At 47.9% G+C, this 24,566-nt stretch overlaps 1 protein-coding gene across 5 annotated transcripts in view; it reads right to left on the bottom strand.

Annotated features, from left to right (window-relative positions):
• The window catches only part of KIF21B (kinesin family member 21B), a 413,924-nt gene that overhangs the window by 246,578 nt on the left and 142,780 nt on the right, over nucleotides 1-24,566 (bottom strand). For all 5 annotated transcript variants that reach the window (XM_086923173.1, XM_086923170.1, XM_086923172.1 and 2 more), the window contains exon 3: nucleotides 4,958-5,140. In XM_086923173.1, coding sequence (XP_086779299.1) covers nucleotides 4,958-5,140 — 183 coding nt within the window. The remainder of the gene's footprint in view (nucleotides 1-4,957; nucleotides 5,141-24,566) is intronic.

The raw sequence follows: 24,566 nt of genomic DNA, 5'->3' as shown, positions 1-24,566 counted from the left end.
ATTAAGGAGGAGGTGAGTTCCCCATACCATTCCATCCTCCCAGACCATGAAAGAGCGTCAACTCGGAAAAAGAGCCAGTGTGCAATATCACTAATGAATGCACAGGATGCTTCACTCTTCAGGCCAAGATCAATGGTCATTGTAAAAGAGCAGACAAGCAGCGCTGTATTTGGAGAGGGCTGCTGAGGTGATGAGCACTAAAAGTCGGTTCTCTCTGGAGGCCCTCCTCAGCAGCTCCTGAGTCTCACTGACAGTAGTCAGCCATGCGCTGAAGGGAGATGTATTTCCATCACAAAGACATGGCTGGGTGGGAGAGAAAAATCACGAGTAACCTTCTAGCAGGCAGTCTGCTTGTGATCCAGGACCCCTTTACTAAAGCAAACCCACCAGGAGAAAGAAGAGAATGCAGTCACCCCAGTCGCTCCTGGAAATCACCCAACCATATAAGGCTCTTTTCATAGGGCTCTAATTCATAATATGGTGAAGGGGGATGCTGCAGTACTCACCTCAATGCTCTACTACCTAGCGTAACCCCCTTTATCACTTCATGGTCCATGTGCTGCGTGCTGTGGCACCCACATCAGTTGTATACAACTTTGTCAGTATTTAAATCTTTCCTCAAGTATCATGGTCTCCTCCTTTCAGATAGACAGAGGCTTCATGGAGAAGCGAAATTTCCTAGCTGACCAACTACGACAATGTCAGGCACTTATTGCAACCTCCTTTTAAAAAAGAACTGCAAACTCTGGGCAGAGTTCTCTTGGGTCCCCCAGGAAGGCACCGCAATGGAAGGCAGGTTTGGGTGTATCATACCTTGCTAGTGAAATGGTGAAAAATCAGCAGCGGTTGAGTTGAACTTGAAAAGGAGCGGGGCCCACGTCTAGAGGTTTCCCCCACTGTCTATCTGCTCTTAGCTGCATTCACACTGTGTACTGTTTCTTACTTTAGGCAGTGCTTAATTTGAGCCAGTGGGTTCTGGTGCTTGGCACTTGCACTTTATTGATAACACCAGCACTTATTACAGCCTGCCACACCGTAGCACTGTTTTTCTAATTTTGTAATGATTACAACAATTGTTTAATAATTCAATTTACATTGAAATGACTAATACCTGCAACCCAATGCTAACCGATTTGCTTGGGCCGCGGGTGTTAGTCATTTTTAATCTATATTAGAAGTTACCTGTAGGAGTGTGATTGTCAGTTGTGTTGGTACTGTCATTAGCAGCGCTTGCAAGGGCAATGGGTGGTACAACCTGCAGTAGTCTCCTAATATGGGCCCGGGCTATTATTATTATTTTTTTTTACAAATTATTTTACAAATTAAGCACTGCCTTTAGGCCAGTCCATCTTACCTCTTTCTGAACCATAGGGCACTACACTAAGGGACCAGCTCCTTAGGCTGAGAAACCCTCTTGAATGATGGTGGGCGGATGCATACATTCTACTGATGACAGGTATACAGCTCCAAAATCCATTGCGAGGAATGTTTGGAAGCTTAAAGCGTCTGGCACCTCCCCACCATCCAACCAACACAGCCCAGACACATAATCCTAGACCCCGGCTGGAATAACTAGGAAATGCAAGCAACAGGCAGGAAATCCAAAAGGATATTAGTAAGGCTCTTCTATGTTGTCGCATGGATTTCAGCATGGACTTCCACCCAAAAAAAAATTCTTGATATGTGATGTTTCTCATGTGTCAACCATGCAATGATCCGTCTTTCTTGGAGCAGGAAACTTCAGAAATATCCTGCGAATGACTCCTGACACTGATATGCTATCTAACACTGCGATTCTTGGTTCCCCTCAACTGATCTCTCGGTAGAACTCTCTTGAAGCTTGAATGCATTTACACAGACCTTCCTAAAACTGAGTCTCCTTTTACAAATTGTGAACATAAACGTATGTATTATTTCTAGGGTTATTTTGACCAGTGTGGGGTTTTCATATACTTTTAGGTCTAGCAATAGCCAAAACCTTTTCATTTTAATAAAATTAATATGTAACATCTTTACAGGGGCTATCAGCTAGCACTCTTCGTTCATTAGTCTGTTATCGTTTCATTCACATTTTCTACCAGTACCACCTACTACGCACACAGCACCGGGAAATAGGTTACCCACTTCAGCCACAGACAAACTTCCCTGTGAGTGGCTGCATTCTGCCCTTCAAAAAGAAGCACATCTGAACACAACGTAGTTATTTTTTACTTGAAGCCAGTTTCCTCTTTGCATATGGATGAAACCCAGTAGCCTTCTCAACAGTAAGGTTTTGCGAAACCTATTACAAAACAAGGACTGACAAAACCAAAATGCTGGTAGCCAACTCTAGACCTATTGGCTTTGCCAATGCTTGTTCTTTCTTTTCAATTGCCTATCCTCATTTGTCAGCTTGTGTTTCCTTTGTATCCTCCGGAAGCTTCCTCTTCTTGGCCCTTGTGTGTTTATTCCTAGTCACTGGGACTTGGACATATCATCTGACTTGGTTCCATCGAGCCAAGGAAAACAAATCAAAGACGTATTCACGATGTTTGTGAGATTCTCATTGTAAGTGAAGGATTACATCAGCCCTCCTGCACTGCCATGTATTCCTTCACTGAGCATCTCTTCCCGCTTGCGCTCCTCTTCAGGAGAACTCGCAAACTTCTGTTGAAGCTTCCATGCATTACTTTGAGTTTACTTTTTGAGTGAAACCTAATGCCCAGCCTTGTTAAACGTCCAAATTTTCGGGTCAAGGAACCTGTCACCGAATATAAAGATAAACTTTGGAACCTTAAATTAATTACTTAAAATTCTCTGGAAAGTACGAAGCAGACCATAGGGCATATAAGCACTACACACACATAATTATATATTTTTAGAACTGGTGACAGCTATGACTCCAGCAAGTAAAACCAACACAGAATGTTAAGGTATGGTTTAGGACAATACAATAACAAAAGAATTAAGCCAACAGGAACATCTAATGGCCTAAAAGAAAGGAAACAGTTATGGGGCACCTGTTCTCTTATCTCCTAACACAAAATACCCACTCCTTTGGGCCAGGCGTTTTCTCCGACCCTACACAACACAACGTATGTTCTTTTTTTGCACTTTTTCCATCAGGTCTTATACAATGCAATAAATATTTCTGTTTGGCAGGTTTTCTTTCTGACCCCAGGCAACATAACGTACGTCACATATGGCCCTATGTGTCCCTATGGGGTAAATGTCCTCTCTGCCGACATTGCAAGATACATCAGTATAGAGCATAAACATTCTTCATAACAAGCATTAGCAATATCAATGCTTTTGGCTTCTATTTTGGGGTCTGATGAAAAAAATATATAAATCTGCTGTGAAAAAAACAAAGCACAAATTATATGTTTCCATATAGAATGCATCTAAGAGATAAAACAAAATCCTGGGTGATGATTTAGTGTCCGTTTATGAAAGGAAATAGCCTCTCATGCATAGCAAAGCAAACACTCAATAGGAGGCGGAGTGATGCACCAGTCAACAGAATGAGGTGGCAGGAAAATCCTCATGGGGTGGAGCTTAAGCTCATTTTAAGTACATTTCAAATAATTGGTGACAGTATGTCACTCCAACAGCTAGGCTGGCACGCCAGACCAAATACTGAATGAACGAATGAATTAATTAATAAAAATGTTTATAAAACACACTATGTGGTAAACCAGAGATTTGGCGTTACCATAGCATAGCTGTATCTTAAAACCCTTGAAATGAAGGTTTCAGCCAGCACTTCGAGAGTGTTTCCTTTCCTCCTGTTCTTCATTACAATAGTCGAACAAGCTCTACCTGGACACAGGATAGCATGCTTCTAATTTTTTTAGTGACCGTTCCAATTTTGCGATTATTTTACAAACAAAATACAGCATCAAGGAAAAGAAACATTAAAGAAAGGAAATACACAAATATACAAATAAGAGTGAGGGTGGGCTTGATTTTACTATATCAAAAGGATAAAAGGAGTGACATCACCAGCACTTAAACCCCGAGGTACAAATCATATGAATTCTGACAATAACGGCCCGTTTTTGAACAATTCTTAAAAGCGCCGGGATCAGGCAAAAACAATCAGGGATTAAAAGGACCACAAACAAAACTCACGCTAACTATCAAAACAGCAGCTCCAGAGGTTTCAAACAGGAATGGAAGGGGAGGCAACTGCATCTCTAAGCCAGCCCTGTATGACACCCCATGAGGTCAGGAGCAAGGATGTCAAGCAGCAAGAGACCACAGGACTACGCTCCCAAACCAGTGGTGGGCAGAAGAGAAAACTGGAATCCAGCGAAATGCACAGAAAGTTCTCCTCAAACATGTTTAACCATCATTTTCAGTCACCCAGGCCTCCCATGTATCCGAACTTATATAGTAAAACTGACCGAGGAAAATAAAATTAAGAGTTTAAAACTGAAGAAAGGTATTTGGCATGCAAAAGAGTAAGATGCCCTTTGTGCTGCCCTGAGAAACAGTAATGATGGCAAAAAACTTCACAGTAATACTGAAGAGCAGTGCTTCAACATTTAGATTAAAACATTTTTTTACCATAGCAACAGGATTGAGGATGCATATATCGTTTTAGTAAAAATATCTGTATAAGATGAAAAATGTTTCAAATTAGTTTAACTTTAAATCAAAAAGTTCACATTCCGCCGCAAACATGTTTTCTTTGCAAGATGTATCTGCTAACAAAAAAGGCTGTAAGGTATACAGACCATTATATCACATTTATATTGGTCTCCCATTTCCTTGAGTCACATTCTGGGGCACTTCTAGTATATTAATGTTGGAAAACGATCAGATGACCAGGCATAGCCGAAAATCACAAGCACATGTCTGCATCGCTACAAAGCACGAGCCTCCCAACGAATGTTACGTTGGCCAGTCACCCCTTGCCCACTTTGATATATAATGAAAGCCCCAGTTGGTCCAGCTCTGGGTCTGTTCTTACCTCCAGGAACTGGGCGCTGACTTTGAACTCGGGCGCGGCCAGGCCCTCCTCTCGCGCCCGCTGCTGGCGCTCCCTGATGCCGCTGAAGAGGTGGGTGATGGCGCGCGGGATGATGCCTTCCATCTCGGGGACTATGTTCATGTCGAAGCCTGTGCCCATGGTGTACGTCTTGCCCGACCCCGTCTGAAAGGAAAGAGAACAGCAGCAGTGTATTACTCAAGTGCCCGGACGGGGCTACGGCAGGGTGCCTCAAGCTGGCAAGGTGAGGTCAGAGGGCATAGTCAGGCGGAAGGATAATGTGTTTATGGAAAACTGACGAAAACTGACACAGGCTGAGGGCCCAGGGTTGAAATACATTAGCAAAACTGTGAGTAGAAATAGGAGCATTGAGCATTTGTTGAGCAAGTTCTTGAGCTTTATTTCATGCTGTGTATTCGATGCGTTGAATGGCATTTCTAAAAGAAAAACGGCATAGGGCTTTGAGTAATGGAGCCAAAGGGTTCGGCATGGGCTCCCTGTACTAAACCACACAGGCACTGACGCAGGCGCTCTAGCAGGTAACTGAGTGGTTGCGCAGTGGTAATAAGACAAGGGGTGGCATGTCTAGAATGAGGGCCTGGGGCAGAGCTCTACTGGAACGGCAAGGGTTGGACCTTCTATGTGGCTGATGTCAGAGACAGTGTGCATTAGTAGAGCTGGAATCTGCAAGCCCAACTCTTTCCTCCTAGAGTTGATCCTCCCATGTGACTGGACAGACCACTATTGCATCCCTTTCCTCAAACTTGAACCGGTAATAACAAGTAGATCCCAACCTAGATCCCAACTAGCAAGACCTTTCGGCGCTCTGTGATAACATATTACCCCCCTATGAACATGTTGGATGTCCATGACCTTACGGCCCACTATAACCACGCAATGCTTAATGTACTTGACTCGGTGGCACCACTTCAGCTTAAAAGAGTGTCCTCTAAACTCGCCAAAAAGTGGTTCAATGATAGTCTTAATACAGAGAAAAGAATTCAAGACTTGCAGAAAGGAAGTGGCGATTGCATCCCTCTCTTGAACATCTTTGCCACTTGAGATACTTGCGAGCATATACATTAAAAGCATTAGAGGAGTGAAGGCCACCTTCTTCAGGCCTCAACTTGATCAAGCAAAAAAGTCCTAAAAAACAGTTCAAACTCATCAAGTCCCAAGCTAACAATCCTCCTAACCTCTTGGCTCCGTGTCAAAGGACACTGCTGAACTGTGAAGAATTTGCAATTTTCTTCACTGAGAAAACTACTAAGATCCAGACTGAATTACCCTCGGCCCGAGCTCACCTCTTAAACGGTCCGCTGAATACTCTTCGCCCCTCTGAGTCGAATATCACTGACCCTATACAGCCCTGTTTCCCCAAAAATAATGCTTCCTGAAGTCTGTTCCAAACCTTGAATGAATCCACTATTCGCAAAATGCTGTTGACTTTAAAACCTTCCAATCACTACAATGACCCTCTGCCATCAAACCTTTTCCGGAAGTGAAATCCTCCTTACTAACATTCTGGACGATGATCGTAAATGCCTCACTTACCCAAGGTGCTATGCCGAATTGCCTTCTGGCGGGTCAAGTTACCCCAATCCTAAAGAAACCAAATGTAGATCCCATGGACCTTCTTAATTTTCGCCCTATCACTAACATGCCCACTTTGGCAAAACTCCTGGAGAAATGTGTGCTCGCCGAACTGTGTCATCACATTGACCATTTCCAACTCCTGGGCCAATGCCATTCTGGTTTCCGCCCAGGCCATAGTACAGAGTCGGCGCTAACGCACATCGTGGATGATGCGCTGGGTATACTGGATCACAATAAGTCATGCCTTTTGATCCTCCTGGACCTTTTGTCAGCATTTGATATTGTCAAACATGATCACCGATTTGACCGCATGGAACACAGGATGGGGCAGTCTGGGCAAGGGCGTAACACAGGCCCCCTGCTGCCCCCGTGGTGCGGGGGGCCCTCACCCTCCAGGGGGCCCCGTCAGCACCGCACTTCTGCTGCGGAGCTCTAGATTGAGTCCGGAGGGGGCCCCTTCATTTACCCTGCAGTGGGGCCCCCTCAAGGTTTGTTACGCCTGGGCCTGTATTAAACTGGTTGTCTGCGTTCCTCAAGAACAGATCCCAAAGCTTCAAGATTAACCAATCCTTGTCCCATCCTGAACCGGCCACCTTGGGGGTCCCCCAAGGTTCAGCACTGTCCCCCACGCTCTTTAACCTGTTCATGGAGCCTCTGACAGAAATCCCTCAATTCAGTCTTAATGGAAACTCAAAGCTGGTTGACACGTTACCACCTGAAGCTAAATGCTCGTAAAACCGAATTCTTACTGATCTCACCCCACAACAAATCCCTCTTCATGGATCAATGGCTGAATTAGCTGCCTGCTCTTAACTGTAGTCCCCACCTCGTGGACTCGGCATCCATTCTGGGCGTCATTCTCGACAAAAGCCTGAACATGCAGAAGCACATCAGTTCCCTCACCAAAGGAGCGAAGTTCCAACTCAGCTTACTTAGGAAACTAAAACCCTTTCTCCCTGCTCATGACCTAAAAGTGGCTGTACAAGCATTAGTGATCTCAAAGCTGGATTATGGTAGCGCACACTTTGCGGCCTGCCTAGGGTGAGGATGGCTCCTCTTAGGGCTACCCTCAACTCCGCTGCAAGGCTCATAACTGGCACAAAAAATACCACCCTATCTCTCTGGACCTGCGGAACCTGAACTGGCTCCCATATGAAGATCGGAAACAATTAAAAATTGCATGTATGGAGCACAAAGCCATCCACTTCAAGACCCTGCTGTACCTCGCACAGAAACTAGCGCTCTCCTCTGGCTCTAGAGCCTCCAGAAGCTCCTTTTTGCTAAAACCACAAAAATTCAAGAAAAAAAAGACATATAACAGAGCCTTCTTTGGTTTGACTCCAAGGATCTGGAATATCCTTCCCCGCCGAAGTCAGGGTGAACCGTTCCACCGACTCCTTCAAAAAAGATGTCAAGGGGCTCTTGATGAAGAAATGTTTGCCTTAGCCTGGCTCCCTCATCTGATTGTAGGACCTTAGCCTTGACTTTGTCCCAGCTACCTGGTTCTCGAGTTTGTTTTACAAATCTAAAATGTGTTTTTGTCGCTGTGTTGATTCTGTTGTGTTTGCTTGTCCCTCACGAGTACATTGGACAAATTAGAAGTCAACTTTGTCGCTTTGTATATTCTGTTTTGTTTGCTCATACCCTTAGTGATGCATAATCTGTAAAGCGCTCGGATACCCTGGATGGTCATGTTCACACTATATAAAACTTTCAAAATAAATAAATAAACAAGAAGGCCGGGGGCGGGGGGGGTCCTAGGCCAGCACAGAGAAAATTTGGATGTCTGTGACTGAGGTGGAGATATGTGCACTTGGTAAGTACTAAGTGCTGGGGCCATGATTTGTACATCCTATAACTGGAAATTGTCTTTGTGAGTTACACCACAGCGCACTCAGAGCAAGGGAGAGAAAAAGCAGAAGTATGAATGCATGAATTATTTAAAGTCACTTTTAATTACTGTGGCTTGCATTCCTTTGTTTCTTATCTCGTCTGTGCAATTACAGCTAAGACCCAACACATATATCTCAGCCATGGCCTCACACAAAAAGGAAAGTCCACATTATCAGAACAAAGGCCAGAAAAATGTCACTTTATATATTATGGCAAAAAACAAAAGCACCAGTGCACTCTTCATTCAAATTAACAGTGGTCTGCTCTTGCATGCGGTTGCAACTGCGTTTTCTATTACCTCTCTGAGAGGATTGTGGTGTATTATGGTATAGTTGTGTATCCTTTCCATGTAATACACTCACTAAACTATCTTGGGTCCAGTCAGGCTCATTTGTAAAACCTCTATCTCAGCCCTGGGTAGCTGTGGCTTCGACCAGCAAGGCTTAAACAAAATAACTAGTGTAAAACATTTAGAAGCACCAAACAACAAAATAAGAAAGTCACACAACACAAAAGAAATCCAACACCAATTTATTAAACTAGATTATATGTTTATACCTTTTTAGACACCAAGATGAGCAAAATACACCATAGGGTTCCAGAGATGTAGATGTATGAGTAAAACTTAAATCTCAGCTTTTTAGTCCAAAGCAGAAAAAAGCATTGGTAACCGTAAAGTTTGGACATTTTCAAAACGTTTTTAAAAGTTGAGTTTGGCTACCACAGCCCATGTTGCCTGACCAATTCTGAAAGGAAGAATGCCAAGGGGGCCAGTATGGAGCACCTGGACCATTACCTGGTCACCAAAGCAGTCTCAAGTCCAGTTCCACACTTTTCATCAAAACCGCCACAGACTTCAATTGAGTGGTCTTGATGCTGGGGATGCAGGATTCTTAGAATGCTGAAAGAAGCCATGGGTGCTGTGTAGTCGACAGGGGACTTTCTGGGTTTATTTCTCAGTCTACGGGTATAGTGGGGTGACTATGGCCACAGGGGTTGAAGTTCCTTGAATTCCTCTTTGAGCCAGGAGAAGTCCAGCTGTGGCTGGGTTACTGATCACCGAACTTCGCGGTTCCAGTGATATCCTTTGGTGAGGGCCAATGTCCTTCCTTGGTGACCAATCCACACTCTGATGACTCTTTTGAGTCCGGCTTACATGCGTGCAACTTTTGAGTCTGGGGTAGAGGTCTTCTTGGCTGAACATCGGCAGTCCGCAGCAATTCCTTGCGAGTGGTATCTGACTGGCCGGACAGGCGACTTCAGCTTTTATGGCACTGGTGCTGAAACAGAGGGCCAGAAGACTGATGTTTGGAGTCACAACAATGGTCTTGGGCTCAGGAGCAACTTTTTCTCAAGCCAGGCATCACAGGCACAGTCCTCTCTTTGCCAGCCCAAGGAGCCGCAGGTGCAGCCCAGTGGTCTGTGCAGCCTCTCCTGCCAGGTCCAGGGGTCAGCAGGGCAGTCCTTCTTCAGTCCTCTCTCCAGTCCAGATTTGATTTAAGGTTTAGGTTGCCAGACGTGCCATACTTATGATCAGAAAGTGCCCTCAGGAATGATGCAGTCACTATCCGATGGGCTACCAGGATCACTCCTGCCCTATGATGACCTCTGGCTATGTGTGACATTTAGCCAACCTAGAGTGCAATATTCTGTCCCCTCTCAAGATGTCTGAACCATTCCTTGAATGTTAGGAACTTGGTAGCCCACCCTATAGGCGTTGCTACTTGTGGGCAAACACCCACACAAAAAATGGGTCATTAACTGGTGTTCCCTCTCTGTGTCTGCTGCCAGCCAGTCTGCCTGAACAAAGGGGCAGCCCTATGTGGGTATGGTCACCATTTGCCCACCAAAAGCAACTTCCCCACTAAAGCTCGCCTTTTGGGCGTACACCCTGGATGGTGTCCTACAAGGGGGAGGTAACATCTTCCTCTATAGCAGGCCTTTATTGCTCGTGAGCCTGGAGTCATTCACGCGACTCCCCAGGAGGGCAGAAGTCTCTCTGGTGGCCTGCAACTGTGAAAGACCACTGTATAAACTGGGCAACAGAGTGGCAACATTCTAAAATGTGCCTTTCCTTAGAAGTCAACTTGGTTTATCAAGTCTGGTTTAATGCCACAATTAATTTGATACCTTCAAGTACACATTTTAGCAATCCCATTCAGAAGTTAGCATTACTGTGATGTCAGCCTGTAACTCTGTGTTAGCCAATGGTGCTACTACTTTTCCACAGCAAAAACGTCAATTTGAAGGTTCTGCTATTAGGGTATATTAAAGTATATGTCCTGCTTACTAATATACAGCTCCCTCCCTTAGGGATTGATAGGCCTTCGTTAGGGGAGTCTCATATACATTGATAAGGGAAGTGGGGACTTTCCCATTGTTGTAAATGGCGAAGTTGAACTAGCAACTTTATAACTGCCCCTCCAGGCTGCAGTGGCAGGCTGGGAGACATTTTGTAATTTGTCATGCTCAGTGTGGCACAATCAGTGCTGAAGCCCTAAACAGACACTGTAACTTACATGCCCTGTGTACCCTTGGTACCATAGACTAGCGAGATATAAGTAAGTCAGATTATGCCAATTAGGTGGAATCAATTAAATATACATTCTGTGATGGGTTAGAACACTGGCATTAAGGTCTGAGTGGCAGACCTCGGTGCAATCTCAGGATTGAGAAACCAGCTGCATCAGTCCAAAACCTTATTGGCGATCAAACAGAAAGACTTTCAATTGAACACCAGATGGTTGATAGATCAGTTGTTGGGTAGGTCTTCTAAATGTAGAACAGACTTTTGTTCAGCAGTGATTGGATATGTCCTCCTTCGAGAATCTTTGAAAATATATATTTTTAAGTGAAGTGAGTGGTAATTCTCTGAGTTTTTTTTTAACGAGTTTTATATAGAGGGCGAACACTTGTGTCAGTTACTACACTAATTGACCAGTCCAAATGTACTGATAACTATTATACACCCCCACAGTTTTTGAGGGGAAGAATTCACTGCACTTCGCCAAAAAGTTTCCAAATTCAGAGTAAAAAAGGCCAATCTTCCTTGACAGATACACAGAACAACTCGCTGTCTGACACATCCAGGTCAGTATCAGCTACCCACACTGTCAGTGTTGGACAAGGTTCTACTTAGAAAAAATGTGCGAAATCCGAATGACACCTCATGGAAACACCACCAACGGGGTAACTGGTATGTAATTTCCAGACAAGCCCCTGTCTCATCATCGGTAGTCACTCGATTCTCAAAGAAAGAAAGAAGATATTGTCCAAAACAAACAACCAAAACGTGTAACAAACAGTGGAAGCAGAGAACATCTGCTAGTGACAAACATTCAACACGATGAGCATGGAGCAGGTGGGTCCCCGCAAAGAGATGTGGTTTCGCTACACCTGACGCTATAGTTGGCGTCTCTTGCTGTAACTGTAGGAACCTTCAATGGGGTATCATTCCTCCTGCTTGAACATATTCATGTCAATGGGGGGACATTCGAATATATGACTGATACGTGTCATGTCACACCAGCACGACTGGCCATTCGGCCTGATTGATTGGCAGGTGTCCACAGTTTAATTGTGTGGTTATCACCAAGAGACACAGTGTGTATGATTGTTCCTTCATGACAGCGTGAATGGGTGTTTTTCTTAGTTTTTTTAACAACTTATGCATGCAAAGATCCGCGGAATGTTGGAACTCTCCTTTGTTTTATACCTTCAGATTGTTTAAAGCTGAGTGAAGGGGGGCGTGGCCAAGATGGCGGGGTGAGCGGACGCTTCCTCCCGTAGCTCCTCCGGCCCAGCTCAGCTCGAGCCCCGATTCCTGCGCTTCTCTCCCCCCGCGGCTGCACTGCGGGCGAGAGTACTGTGCCGGAGTTCTTGGGGCACATTTTGATACCACTTTGACTTCTGTTGCCCCGGGGGAAGTCCCCGAAAAGTTTGTTTAACGATCGCTCCGAGGAGTGGCGCCTGGGTCGCCCCAAGGAGAAGGGCCTGGAGGCGGAGCATATTGCGGCGCTGTCCGCGCGCCTCGGCTGGGCCGAGTGCTGAAAGCTGGAGATCCCGAGGGAGCGGACTAGACGGACTCTGCGGAGTGGGGAGGCTTCCTGGCCGGCGCCCTTGTGGCGAGAACCATCGCTGGACGACAGACCCCAGCCCTGCGACGGCGATCTACTCCCCCGCCATGGGTGTCGGTGTGTGACGCCTTGCGGACCCCGAGCCTGGAAGTGGAGGACGGTGGAGTTTGAGCGGTGCCCGAGCCGGGCATACTAGCCGGTGATACGGGGAGACATTGGTTTCGCACTTTCCCGACCCATTGCTGTTTGAGGGTCGCCCATAGACTTGCTGGCTTGGACTGCCCTCTTGGGTTCCGCCCTCCCGCCATCTTGTCTTTGAGGAACTGATACTGGTGAACCTCGCCCGCACCCTTGGCATACGGGCACCTTGGTTCATCCTGGCGCCTGCACATCTGCTGTCCTCCCTGGGAGCACACGGCTGAAAGCCTCCGATTTGGCCATTACTGACCACCCTGACTGGCCCGACGGTCGTCTCGCCCTGACCCGGGCCGCCATTTTGTCGCCTGTGACGCACTACCCTTGTCCTCAGCGAGGACCTCACATCTGGTGCCCACGAGCGGCTGGGCACGTCTACGGCGGCCGGCTCTAGGCTTCATCCACCGCGGAGGCCAAGATGGCTGGGAGACGAGGCGCGGCACGGGGAGATCGCACCTTGCCGGACATGCTCGGCAGGGCCCAGCAACTACGCGACAGGACGCAGCCGTCCCCGGGGTCCTCCCGGGCCTCAACGGACGCCACCGGAGGCGAACCACCGGTCACGAGGTCCTTCATGGAGGACTTGTTCAGCTCCCTCAAGGAGGAATTCCAGACTCTCAAAACCGAGGTGGCCGGAGAGGTCCGTGAAGTGCGTTGAGAAGTCGAAGGCCTGGGCGAGCGGGTCGACACTGTGGAAACGGCGGCCCAGCGTCGCGACGAAGAGATAGTTCATCTCCAGCAGGACGTCCTCCGCCTACGGGAGCAGTGTGTCGAGCTCCAGGCCCACTCGGAGGACCTCGAGAACAGGTCCAGGCGGAATAACATCCGGGTGCGGGGCGTTCCGTCCGCGGATGAGCGGACCTAGTGGCCTATCTGCAGGACCTGTTCCGCGACATCTTGGGAGAAGGAGCGGACTTCCCGATCCGCATCGACAGAGCACACAGGGTGGGCCGCCAGCGCCAGTCATCGGCACCCCCGCCTGATATTCTGGCATTCCTGCCGGATTTCCCCCTAAAGGAGCGCATTATGACAGAGGCCCGCAGGAAGCAGCCGCTGTCCTTCCGAGAACGACCCGTGGCGCTCTATCAAGACCTGTCCGCCATCACTCTGCAGAAGCGCAGATCTTTCCGCATCGCTACGGACTTTCTGCGAGAGCATGAGACGGCCTATTCCTGGGGTCACCCCTTCCGTCTTATCTTCCGATGGAATGGGGTGCTACATCAGCTGCGCTCCTTACAAGATGTCTGTGGGGTACTGGGACTCACAGCCACAGAGGAAGAAGGGGCTACACCCGCATGGAGGCGCCCTGAACGGCGGGGCCGGCGGAGATCGAGGAGGCGCCAATCGTCGGCGACGGCGAGTCGCCCTGACTCACCTACCATCAGGGCGGATATGGCGGAGGCCCTGAGGACTGCGGCCAGGAACTTGCCTGACTCTAATGGCGTGGCCCAGACGGCCTAACTTTACTCCGGGGGGAGAGACTTTTAGCTTCTACGATGCTGGGTTGGGGCTGGGGGTTGGGGGGGAGAGGTTGGAGGTGTGTGGCTGGACGTCCACTTGACTGTTTTCTGCAGACTCGCCCATTTGGACTAGACTGAGACAATGGGGTGTTTTTTCTTGTTTTTGGTTTTGGCTGGTTGCCATGGGTTGGTTTTGGGGGGGTTTAAGAGCTGGTTTGGTGTTGGGGGGGTCCCGTCCGATACTGTCCGAATCCATGCGAGGCCGACTCTGGCCTTCCCTGCGCCCCTGCCCCGCGCGCCCCTTCCACTGATCCCTCGCTTGCTGCATAGCGCCTGGCTTCCCTGGGAGCGATGCCGCCCCTGAAAGTAGTGACCCTTAACGTTAAGGGTCTGAACAACCCTGTGAAGCGTAGGGCGATCCTTTCCTTGCTGGAGGGGTCGCGGGCGGATATCTGCCTCCTGCAGGAAACCCATTTACTCTCTAAAGACTGCCATAGGCTGCGCTCGGCCAAGTTCCCCACGCAACTCTTTTCCTCGGCTGCGACTAAGACTGCAGGGGTAGCCATTCTTCTAGCCAGCTCCTTTAGGGGTGAGGTGTTGTATAAACATGCCGAGCAGAAGGGGAGGCTTCTAGTGTATCGCATGCGTCTGGGGGGTGTTGCCTTTACGGTTGGTTCCGTATACAGCCCAAATGACCACCAGGATCGGTTCCTGGAATCTGCGTTGGTAGACGTTACTGCCTCGCCCGATCGCCATATCATCTTGGGGGGAGACCTGGACATGGTCTTCGACTCCACCTTGGATAGGTCTGCCCAGCGCTTTCCGCAGACGGGGGAGCTTTCTAGGGCGGTACAGGACCAGATTGCGGAGATGGATCTGCATGATCTCTGGCGCACCATGCACCCCGCCGATAGGGACTACTCGTATTTCTCCCACGCACACCGCACTTATTCGCGGTTGGATTACCTCTTGGTGAGCGGACCGCTTCGCTCGGCCGCCACGGCGGCAGACATCGGGGTCTTGTCCCTGTCCGACCATGCGCCGGTTTCCGGAGTCTTTGCTTGGCCGGCGGCCCCCCCCTCCAGAGGGATGTGGCGGCTTCGGGACACGCTTCTCCATAAGAAATCGGTGGTGAAGCGAGTGGAGGAGGTCATCCAGGAGTACCTGACCCACAATAACAACTCCGACACGTCCCTGGCAACGCAGTGGGCGGCTTTGAAAGCGGTCGTCAGAGGGGAGTTTATCTCCATTTCCTCGGCGGAGAACAAGGAGCGTCACCGCAAGAGGGAGGAACTGACGGCGCAGGTCAGGGAGCTTGAGCAGGTTCACCGCCGGACGGGGGCTCCTCGTGTTTGGAGGCAGCTGAAGGCGGCGCGGAAACTCCTCTCTGCGTTAGACCTAGACCGGGCGGAGTACGCGGCGTTGCGCCTGAAGCATGCCTTTTACACCGGCGGAGATAGATGCGGTAAGCTCCTGGCCCACCGGCTCAGGGCCGCGCAGCAACGCAACGTGGTAAAGGAGCTAGTGGGAGTGGATGGGGTCCCGGTTTCCGGTGACGCGGAGGTGGCGGATTCCTTCCGTGCCTTTTATGAGGCGCTGTACGCTGCAGAGCCCTCCCCACCGGGAGAGGCTGAGGCCTATTTGGAAGCCGTGACCCTTCCGGCCCTGGATCCCGCCCAGGCGGACCACCTGGAGAGGGATATTCACGTGGAGGAAGTCATCTCCGCTATTGCACGGCTAAAGCACGGCAAGGCCCCGGGCCCGGATGGCTATACGGCCTTGTTTTACAAGACCTTCTGTCCCACTGTCGCGCCTCTCCTGGCTCGTTTGTTCAATTCCTTCTCCGAACCGGGAGCCATCCCACCGGACCTTCTCTCGGCGACTGTGTCGGTTATCCCGAAACCGGGAAAGGACCGGACTCTGTGCGGCTCGTATCGGCCCATCTCGCTTCTAAATGTGGACCTCAAGCTTTACACGGGGATCTTGGTGGCCAGACTGGGTCTACACCTACCAGGTTTGGTGGAGGCGGACCAGGCCGGTTTTGTACCCGGTAGGCAGACAGTGGACAACACCAAGAGGGTGACGCACGTGCTAGAAAAGGCCTCACGCGTCCCGGGGGAGCGGATGCTGCTATCGGTCGACGCGGAGAAGGCCTTCGATAGGGTTCATTGGCCGTACCTCGAGCTGGTTCTTGGGAAACTGGGGATCGGCGAGAAGTTCCGCACTATGGTCTTTAATTGTTATAGGAGACCGTCAGCATCAGTGCTTGTCAATGGACACAGCTCCGGCAGCTTTGCCATTGAGCGTGGCACGAGACAGGGTTGCCCCCTTTCGCCGCTCCTGTTTGCCCTCTATATGGAACCGTTTGCTAAGAGGATTCGCGATAACCCGGACGCTATTGGGGTGAAGATGGGGCAATACACGCATACTGTCAGCTTATATGCGGACGACGTCTTGCTGACCCTGGATGACCCCAAGCGGTCGCTCCCTGCCTGCGTCCAGGAACTGAACTCCTTTGCCCGCGTGGCGGGCTTTAAAATGAATATGACTAAGTCGGCTGCCCTGGACGTGTCACTCTCTGTCGACACCAGGCGGGACCTCCAGCGTCTTTTTCCTCTGCAATGGTCCTCCTCCACGGTGCCTTACCTGGGAATTTTGCTTGCACCCTCCCTGCCTGCAATGGTCGCAGCTAACTATTCCTCTCTGGGCAAAAAGATCAAAGAGGAACTCGGCCGATGGAACAAAGGCCTGCTCTCGTGGCTGGGCCGTATCGCAGCGGTGAAGATGACGATATTGCCTCAGATCCTGTATATTTTTCGCGCTCTACCTCTCCAGCCCCCTGTAGGTTGGATACGGCAGGCGCAGGCAGACATCTCCCGCTTTGTGTGGCAGGGCCGTAAGCCTCGGATGAAGCGGGTCCTCTCCATGCTTGCCCCGGAGGCGGGGGGTCTCGGGGTCCCGGACCTCCGGAAGTACTTTCAGGCGGCGCAACTTCGGTATTTGGTGGAGTGGAGCCGGTGGGAATCGGACAAGCACTGGCTCTTTCAAGACCAGGCAGTTGCGGGCCGCACCCTCCAGGAGGTCCCGTTCCTGCGGCGCACTCACCGCCCGCCTAATCTCTACGCCTCTTTTATCACCCGGGTTCCGCTGAGAGTGTGGGACGCGGTATGTGAGCTTCGTGAGCTCACCACTTTTCCATCGCCGTTCACTCCCATTGCTGGCAATCCAGACTTCACTCCGGGTCTGGAACCGGGAGCCTTTTCCCACTGGGTGAGCGCGGGTTGCAGGGCGCTTTTCCAGATATACGGGCCGGAGGGTGTGCTCCCCTTCCAGCAGCTCCGACAGGAGTTTGGCCTGACGGAGGGGGACAGACTGCGTTACATGCAAGTTCGCCACTGGGCTCTTCAACCCCCAGTGCGCGACGTCGCTGCCCGTTCGATTACGCCCTATGAGCGATGGCTGGTAACCCGGACCTCGGATGCCAAGCTTATCACCGACTTGTACAAGTTTCTCCAACCCCCGCCGTTTCATTACCATAACCCGGGGAGGGAGCGCTGGCACAGGGAATTAGGCAGGACCTTGAGCCACAAGGAGTGGGACAGGATTGCGTATCGGGCGAGGCACTCTGCGTACCACACTGGGCTGACGAAGACCTTTACTAAGGTGTTCACCTATTGGTATTACACCCCGGAGAGGCTCTACGAGATGCGCAAAATCGGCGATAAAGGTTGCTGGCGCGGCTGCGGACAGGAGGGTACTCTCACGCACATTCTCTGGGAGTGCCCGGTGCTGTCGGCCTATTGGAAGGAGGTCTTGGATGAGGTGGATAGGCATTTTGAGATCGAGCTCCCGCGCTTCCCTGCGTATGTCTTGCTAGGCCTCCCCAATGACCTGATGTACCCGCTGAAGTCCCGCAGGGGAAGGCAGATTGCGATTGCGCTAGGCTCCGCGGTTCAAAACATCCTTGTACTCTGGCGTACCCCCACTGCCCCCTCTATCACTGGTTGGCTACACAGGCTCTGGCAGGTACTGGGCATGGAGAAGATGCCGCTAACGGTGGCTGGGAATGTTGACCAGTTTGAAGAGCTCTGGCACCCCTTTTTAGCACTGCTGTCCATGGAATTTCGCGAGCTCACATGTCCACGGTACCTGCGACTCCTTAGGCTGACGCCGCCGGCGGCTCCAGCGGAGTGAATGTGCGGGATCAGGGGTCTGGGGCTGGGGGTGGGAGGCGGGGTTATATGCTTCTAATGCTGACCTTCGGACAGGGATGTTGGGGTATTGTTTTCTTCCTTTTCCTCCTTTGCTTCTCTTTCTTCTCTTTTCCGGGGACGGGGGGTTGGAGGGATGGTGTGCCTTTTCTTTTTACTGTGTTGCGGGACGCTATTCCAGCTCGGCCATGCTCAGGGAGTGGGGGTCTACTGGGGGGTCATTCACAATGCCTTATTGCCTTATGTCTTATGCCTTGTTACCCTCTGGGGCTTCCTGCCTCCCTACTTTCCTTCTGAACTGCTGCAACGTTTCGCTTCTTGTACTGTATGTTCGCTTGACCTCCTATTCCCTTCCCCATGTTTTTTGTACCTTAATAAAATACTTTAAACCTAAAGCTGAGTGAAGGCAGAGACTCACAGTTGGAGTATTTCTGCATCCCTCCCCACCCCCAGGTGGCTGGTATGACCATACAGGCTGCCTCTGGGTAAATAAAGTTCACACATATCTCCATAACTATACGGCAATGCTTGGGTGTGTTTACATACTTTTTAAACTCATTTTATGTGCCTGTTTTCTTGGCAGTTAAACACAGAACAAGTGTCCAAGAGTGGAGTGGCAGCATATAGTGCAGCCCTGATGAATCCGCCAAAATTACTGTGGCAGTGAAACATGTCGGCATTGACAATAGGTAATGGTATGCAGGAATAGCTACCAGCCTTTTTATCCTGATAACAGACATTCATTTCCCTATGAATAAAGTTTGTGAAGGGAATTGGATGCTGTGTTGTATGCACTTTTTTATGTTGAATGTTTGTCACCAGCAGATGTTCTCTGCTTCCACTGTTTGTTACACGTTTTGGTTGTTTGTTTTGGACACTATCGTCTTTCTTTCTTTGAGAATCGAGTGACTACCGATGATGATACAGGGGCTTATCTGGAAACTACATACCAGTTACCCCGTTGGTGGTGTTTCCGTGAGGTGTCATTCGGTTGTCGCACATTTTTTCTAAGTAGAACCTTGTCCAACACTGACGGTGTGGGTACCTGATACTGACCTGGATGTGTCAGACAGCGTGTTGTTCTGTGTATCTGTCAAGGAAGATTGGCCTTTTTTAATCTGAATTTGGAAACTTTTTGGGCGAAGTGCAGTGAATTCTTCCTCTCAAAAAGTGTGGGGGTGTATAATAGTTATCAGTACATTTGGACTGGTCTATTAGTGTAGTAACTGACACAAGTGTTCGCCCTGTGTACAGGGTTTGGGTTGTTGGTTTACGTTTGAGTGGAGGGCGACCCTGTCCTATTTTCCTACTGAGCTCCCATGTAGAGTTGACGAGTTTTATATAGCACAAACTTGACCCTAAGGTATCGGGTATCAGAGCTCTTTACACGAGCGCAAGTTGCATTACATGAGGACACATTTGTTTTTGGTAGGCACAGGGAGATTAAGTGATTTGCCCAGAATCACAGGATGTTGTGCGTTGCAGCCAAGACTCGAACCTGGTTCCCCAGCTCCAAGTTCGACCGCCTTAGTCGTTAGGCCAACTCCTCTCTGAGCGATAAAGGAGTGGATGTAATGTTCATAGGTAGTTGCCTGGAGAGCTGTGATGATGCCTTTGCTTTATCTTTGTGGTAACACGCCCTGAGTGACAGGCTGTCAGGGACCTTGCATCCCGGCATCTGCATTTTAATATGCCTGTATGAAACATACTGTGTTTGTTCTGGATATGCTGTATTTGCATAGGGTTTACAAGTTGGCTGAGGGTACTTTTCTATCTATTGGTATATTTGAAGGGATATGCTCATTGAGCCCTGGGCGTGATGTTACAATAGCTGAGGCTCAGGAAGATAGGATAGTCCGCCTAGGATAACTCAGTGCTCTCAAGTAGGTAAGCTAGGGTGGAGCCCAAAACCAACACTCAACCCCACAATCAATACATTATACACTTACTATATGCAATTAACACCCCTTTGATAACCTGTATTTGGGGCTTCATCGGACATCCAACTGCACTACATCAACAATAAAACCAAAACATAGTTTCCAATCTCACCTACAAATAGTCATAACCAGACAACACACTGTAGACAGTGCCCATCCACTATCATTCTCACAGCAATGCACCATAGCTATATAGTTGGTAAAGCACTGCCAAAAGAACAGCAAAGGCATGCATCATACTAACATACACTCTGGAAACATACAGATAAAACAGAGTAAACATAAAACAGCCTGATGTGAGACCACTGGATTATAAAAGTCTAACCTGGATTGTGATGTATATTTAAAAAGCACTAATTAATGTCCAAGCAACAGATAACAGATGTTAACACATCCATGCATACACAGAAAGAACCTCAAAATTCTGCCTATCAAACTCTGTATTGCCACACTAACTCCCACAAACATCACTGAATCTTAACACTGAATAAATTATCTCCTACCCACAAACAACCAGACATCATCAAAAACAACAAATACTATCGAATGATGGTAACTCCATTTCAATTGATGGCCTTCCCAGACCACATTAAAGTGAAGTCAGATAGAGAATGCATTGCAATGTCAGGACAATGGTGGTTACCGCAATACAAAATCAAATAAAATAACAGCATGATGTGGTAGAAGGCATGTGGTAGATGGTTTGAACTTCAATTGTGTGTGGATTCAGCATTAGAAACAGATATTTTTCAATACTATCAGGTCATCATAGGTATGAGTTTTGCAAGTTTTTTCTAACTCTCTGGCCATCTTTTATACTTTCCCTAGCTTACTTTCTGCTCCACCTGTACTTCCTCTACCTCAATGGTTTAGCGTTAAACCTTTCTCCCCCCTTGGTTTCTCTATTTGTTCCCTTACTTCACTCGCCTAACTGGATGGCATCATTGTGAATTGTCAACACTTGAACAACTTCCAGTTCCAGTCAAACGTCACACTACAGTAATGGTCCTATTAATTATTTGCACTACTGGCGACTGAAAAATATGATTCTTATTGGCTCAAAGAGAGCACAGAATTACTCTGAATTACTGTAACCTGAACGTTAAACACACACAGCTGACTAACAAGATATAAACAGATAAAGAATGTAAAGGAAAAGCCTTCACAGAGTAAATAATTGGCCTCTGTACTGCACTTCTTTTTAGGCAGATGTGCACGTGATTAGACAAAATGCAGTCACTTGCCGTGTAAGAGAGCCAGTGGATGAAGTTGCCTCATGCAGTATGTTATGGTAAACGGAAGCACAATGTGCATGACAGGTGAACAAAACCAATAAATGAGTATTCTGCAGACTACAATAGAATTCACCGCTGCCAGTCAAGTTTTTGAATCTGTGGAGAGGCTACAGCATTACCCAGCGTTACATGCCTTGCACTGATATCCAATCATATCTTTTTCAGGCACTAAGTATCATTCACTTGGAGATTTATGAGATACAAAGTGTAAGGAATTGGGTTATTAATTAAGGAGGTAAGTACCCACCTGAAGTAATAATCGCAATCCTTGTGAGCATAAACAACTAAAGCCACTAAGAAACTTTAGCTCAACTCCATCGCAGCAACGGCAAGGAGCAGGCTTACCTTAGAAGAAACGTGTAAAGTATTTATGCAGTACTGAAAAAGTAAAAAAGTGAGATGAAAAACAACAAAAAGCCTAATGTCAAAAAGGATCCCCACAGCCTGCATATTCTGTCAGGTTCAGATGGGTTGTCTACGCCTACTCAGGTGAGCCTATTGTTTGCACCTGGGAGCAAATTCACACCTCATCCACACCTATTACCATTTTAATTACTGGCTGACAAAGTGGGATAGTAAATTGCAGATTCATCTTTCGGGTACAGGGCAAAGGTAACTTTCAAAAAGTCATTGTTCTAAACTTTTTTGTCTCAAATCCAGCTTCACCAGTGTATTGGGCATGTGATAAATATTTTGAAAAGTCAAAAAAAGAGATATTTAGATGTTTCCTATCTGGAGTTAACATTTATTAAACTTAATATTGTATCCTAAGGCTTTCCTGTGGAAAACCCAAAGCTGCTGCAATGAAAAAACATTTTAGAGCTTTTTAGGTCGAGCGACCTATCTCAATGCGCATGCGCATTGAGCGGGAGCTCGATATAAAGGGGCTTAAACAGAGCTTACCGAATCAGGCGATTCCATGAAGTGCCCGTGAAAGGTCGCTCAATGCGCATGTGCATTGCCATTAAAAGCGCGTGCACAGACACCAGCCTCCCTTCCACAGTCATTCCCCAGCGTGCGCTGTGCCAACAAGCCTTTGAAGTGAAGCTTAGCTTCACTTCAAAGGTATCCGCTACCCCCGCCCCCTGCTTTACACGTTTCTCGCATTTCTCCTCCCTCCCTCGGTTCCCTCGCCCTTCAGCGTGCCCTGTTCACCCTGCTCCCTTTCTTCCTTCGTTCTTTCCTTTTCTTCTTTTGGCCCGTCAGCCTCCATCCTTTCTTTCCCTCTTCCTTGTTTGTTGTTGCAATTTTTATACTGCTTGTTTTTCATTTTTAATACTCTGACCCTTGCTTGGCTTCACAGCACAAAGACCCCCCACTTGTTGCTTTAAGGCAGACGCACCTGAAGGTCGGCTTTAACTATTATGGGAGGCTTGTTTTTAAACAAATTTCTTGGGGGCTGTTTTTATAAAATTAACAAAGCATGTGAAACATCTTTTCACACAGATCTCACCTATTTTGACCTCTGAAGCTAACCAATTTTTCTTTCCATACTCCGTGTATTTACTGAAAATAATGGGCATTTGTTCGAAAAATCTAGAGCACCCATTCTTATCTCAGATTTAATTACCACATAACTCCGTTTTGCCTGCAAATTATGATAATATCAACTGAAAAATGCATTTCATCCACATATTGAGAAAGACCAGTAAATTCCCTAAGAAATAGCCAAATGATTTTTTTTCCACTCATTGATTATTTATTATTCGTTTTTCACTTTGCTCGTTTTTTCACAAAGCCCGTGTGCAATCTTTGAACAGGTTTAAGACCCGCACGTTGATTAGTTTTGAGCCTCCACATGCTGGGCAGATACATGATTGTGTTCCTGACAGCATAGACTCACGCTCTCTGAAAAATATCCTTCTAATAGGACACCTTGGGAAATAAGACATGCGTCCGAGTTTTTATGTTCGATGTTGCTGTGCCTTATTTCAGATAATAAAGAACTTCAGTTTCTATGTTATTTTTTTTCTGCATGATTGCAAAAATGTGTCTCCTTTCCCTTTATCATTCTGGATTTGAGCTGCAAGTGTTGGGAAATCATGTCCTAAATCGATTTTTCATAAGTAACAACGTTCTTGTCAAACCAGCTGATACATTTTACATACTTATTGTACCGCTTTGTGTTCATGTGAATCCCACCTATCCTGAAAATTAGTCATTGATAGTTTTCAACACTGGCCATGTTCACTGGCAATGCAATATACGGACTTGCAGTATTTTCAATTCTGCAGTCCCAGCCCAGAGCATACCGAAATCTTCATCTATTATCCTCGGTCAGTAGCGGTCGGTGGTGGGAGTAGCTACCGGGCGGTGATATGGGGAGGGGCAGGGTGGGGAGTAGAAATCTATGGATTATGGAGGTTTACATGTAAGTAAACATATACATAAATAAAACGAATTTCGTTGCGCACACTGCATCCCCAAATGCGATGCAGCGCACGCAAAGAAATCTGTTTTATTTATTTATATGTTTACTTACCTGTAATCCTCCGTAATCCATAATTACTACCCCCCACCCTTCCCCTCCGAACGTCACCGCCCGGCAGCTACTGCCACCACCAACCGCTACTGTCCTCGGATACATTGTCCAGTTTGCACAGGTTTATTTATTTATTTAGTGCTATTTAGAAAATAATTGGTCTCTATGTCCCTATCTGCGTTTAAATTGACCAGTCTGATCACTGTTGGGTGCTGCTGAGCGTCTAAAGAAAACACAGAGCAGCATGTTGTTCTCCTCTGTTGTGCCACTGCACCCTTTCAGATATGCACCTTCCGCTCTTCATTTAATACATAGTCCTTAGCCTCTGTACTTCTCATTCTGGTGCAGAAGTCTAGTGCATGCCTTGTGAATGGGAGACGGGGTCTCTTTAATATTCATGTTCAGTGGGTCGGATATTGTAGAAAGATGAGACACTTGAAAAG

Source organism: Lissotriton vulgaris, chromosome 5 (assembly GCF_964263255.1).
Source record: "Lissotriton vulgaris chromosome 5, aLisVul1.2, whole genome shotgun sequence".
NCBI classification, from domain to species: Eukaryota; Metazoa; Chordata; class Amphibia; order Caudata; family Salamandridae; genus Lissotriton; species Lissotriton vulgaris.
The sequence above is the reverse complement of the archived record's forward strand: the minus strand, read 5'-3'. Positions and strand labels throughout refer to the sequence as shown.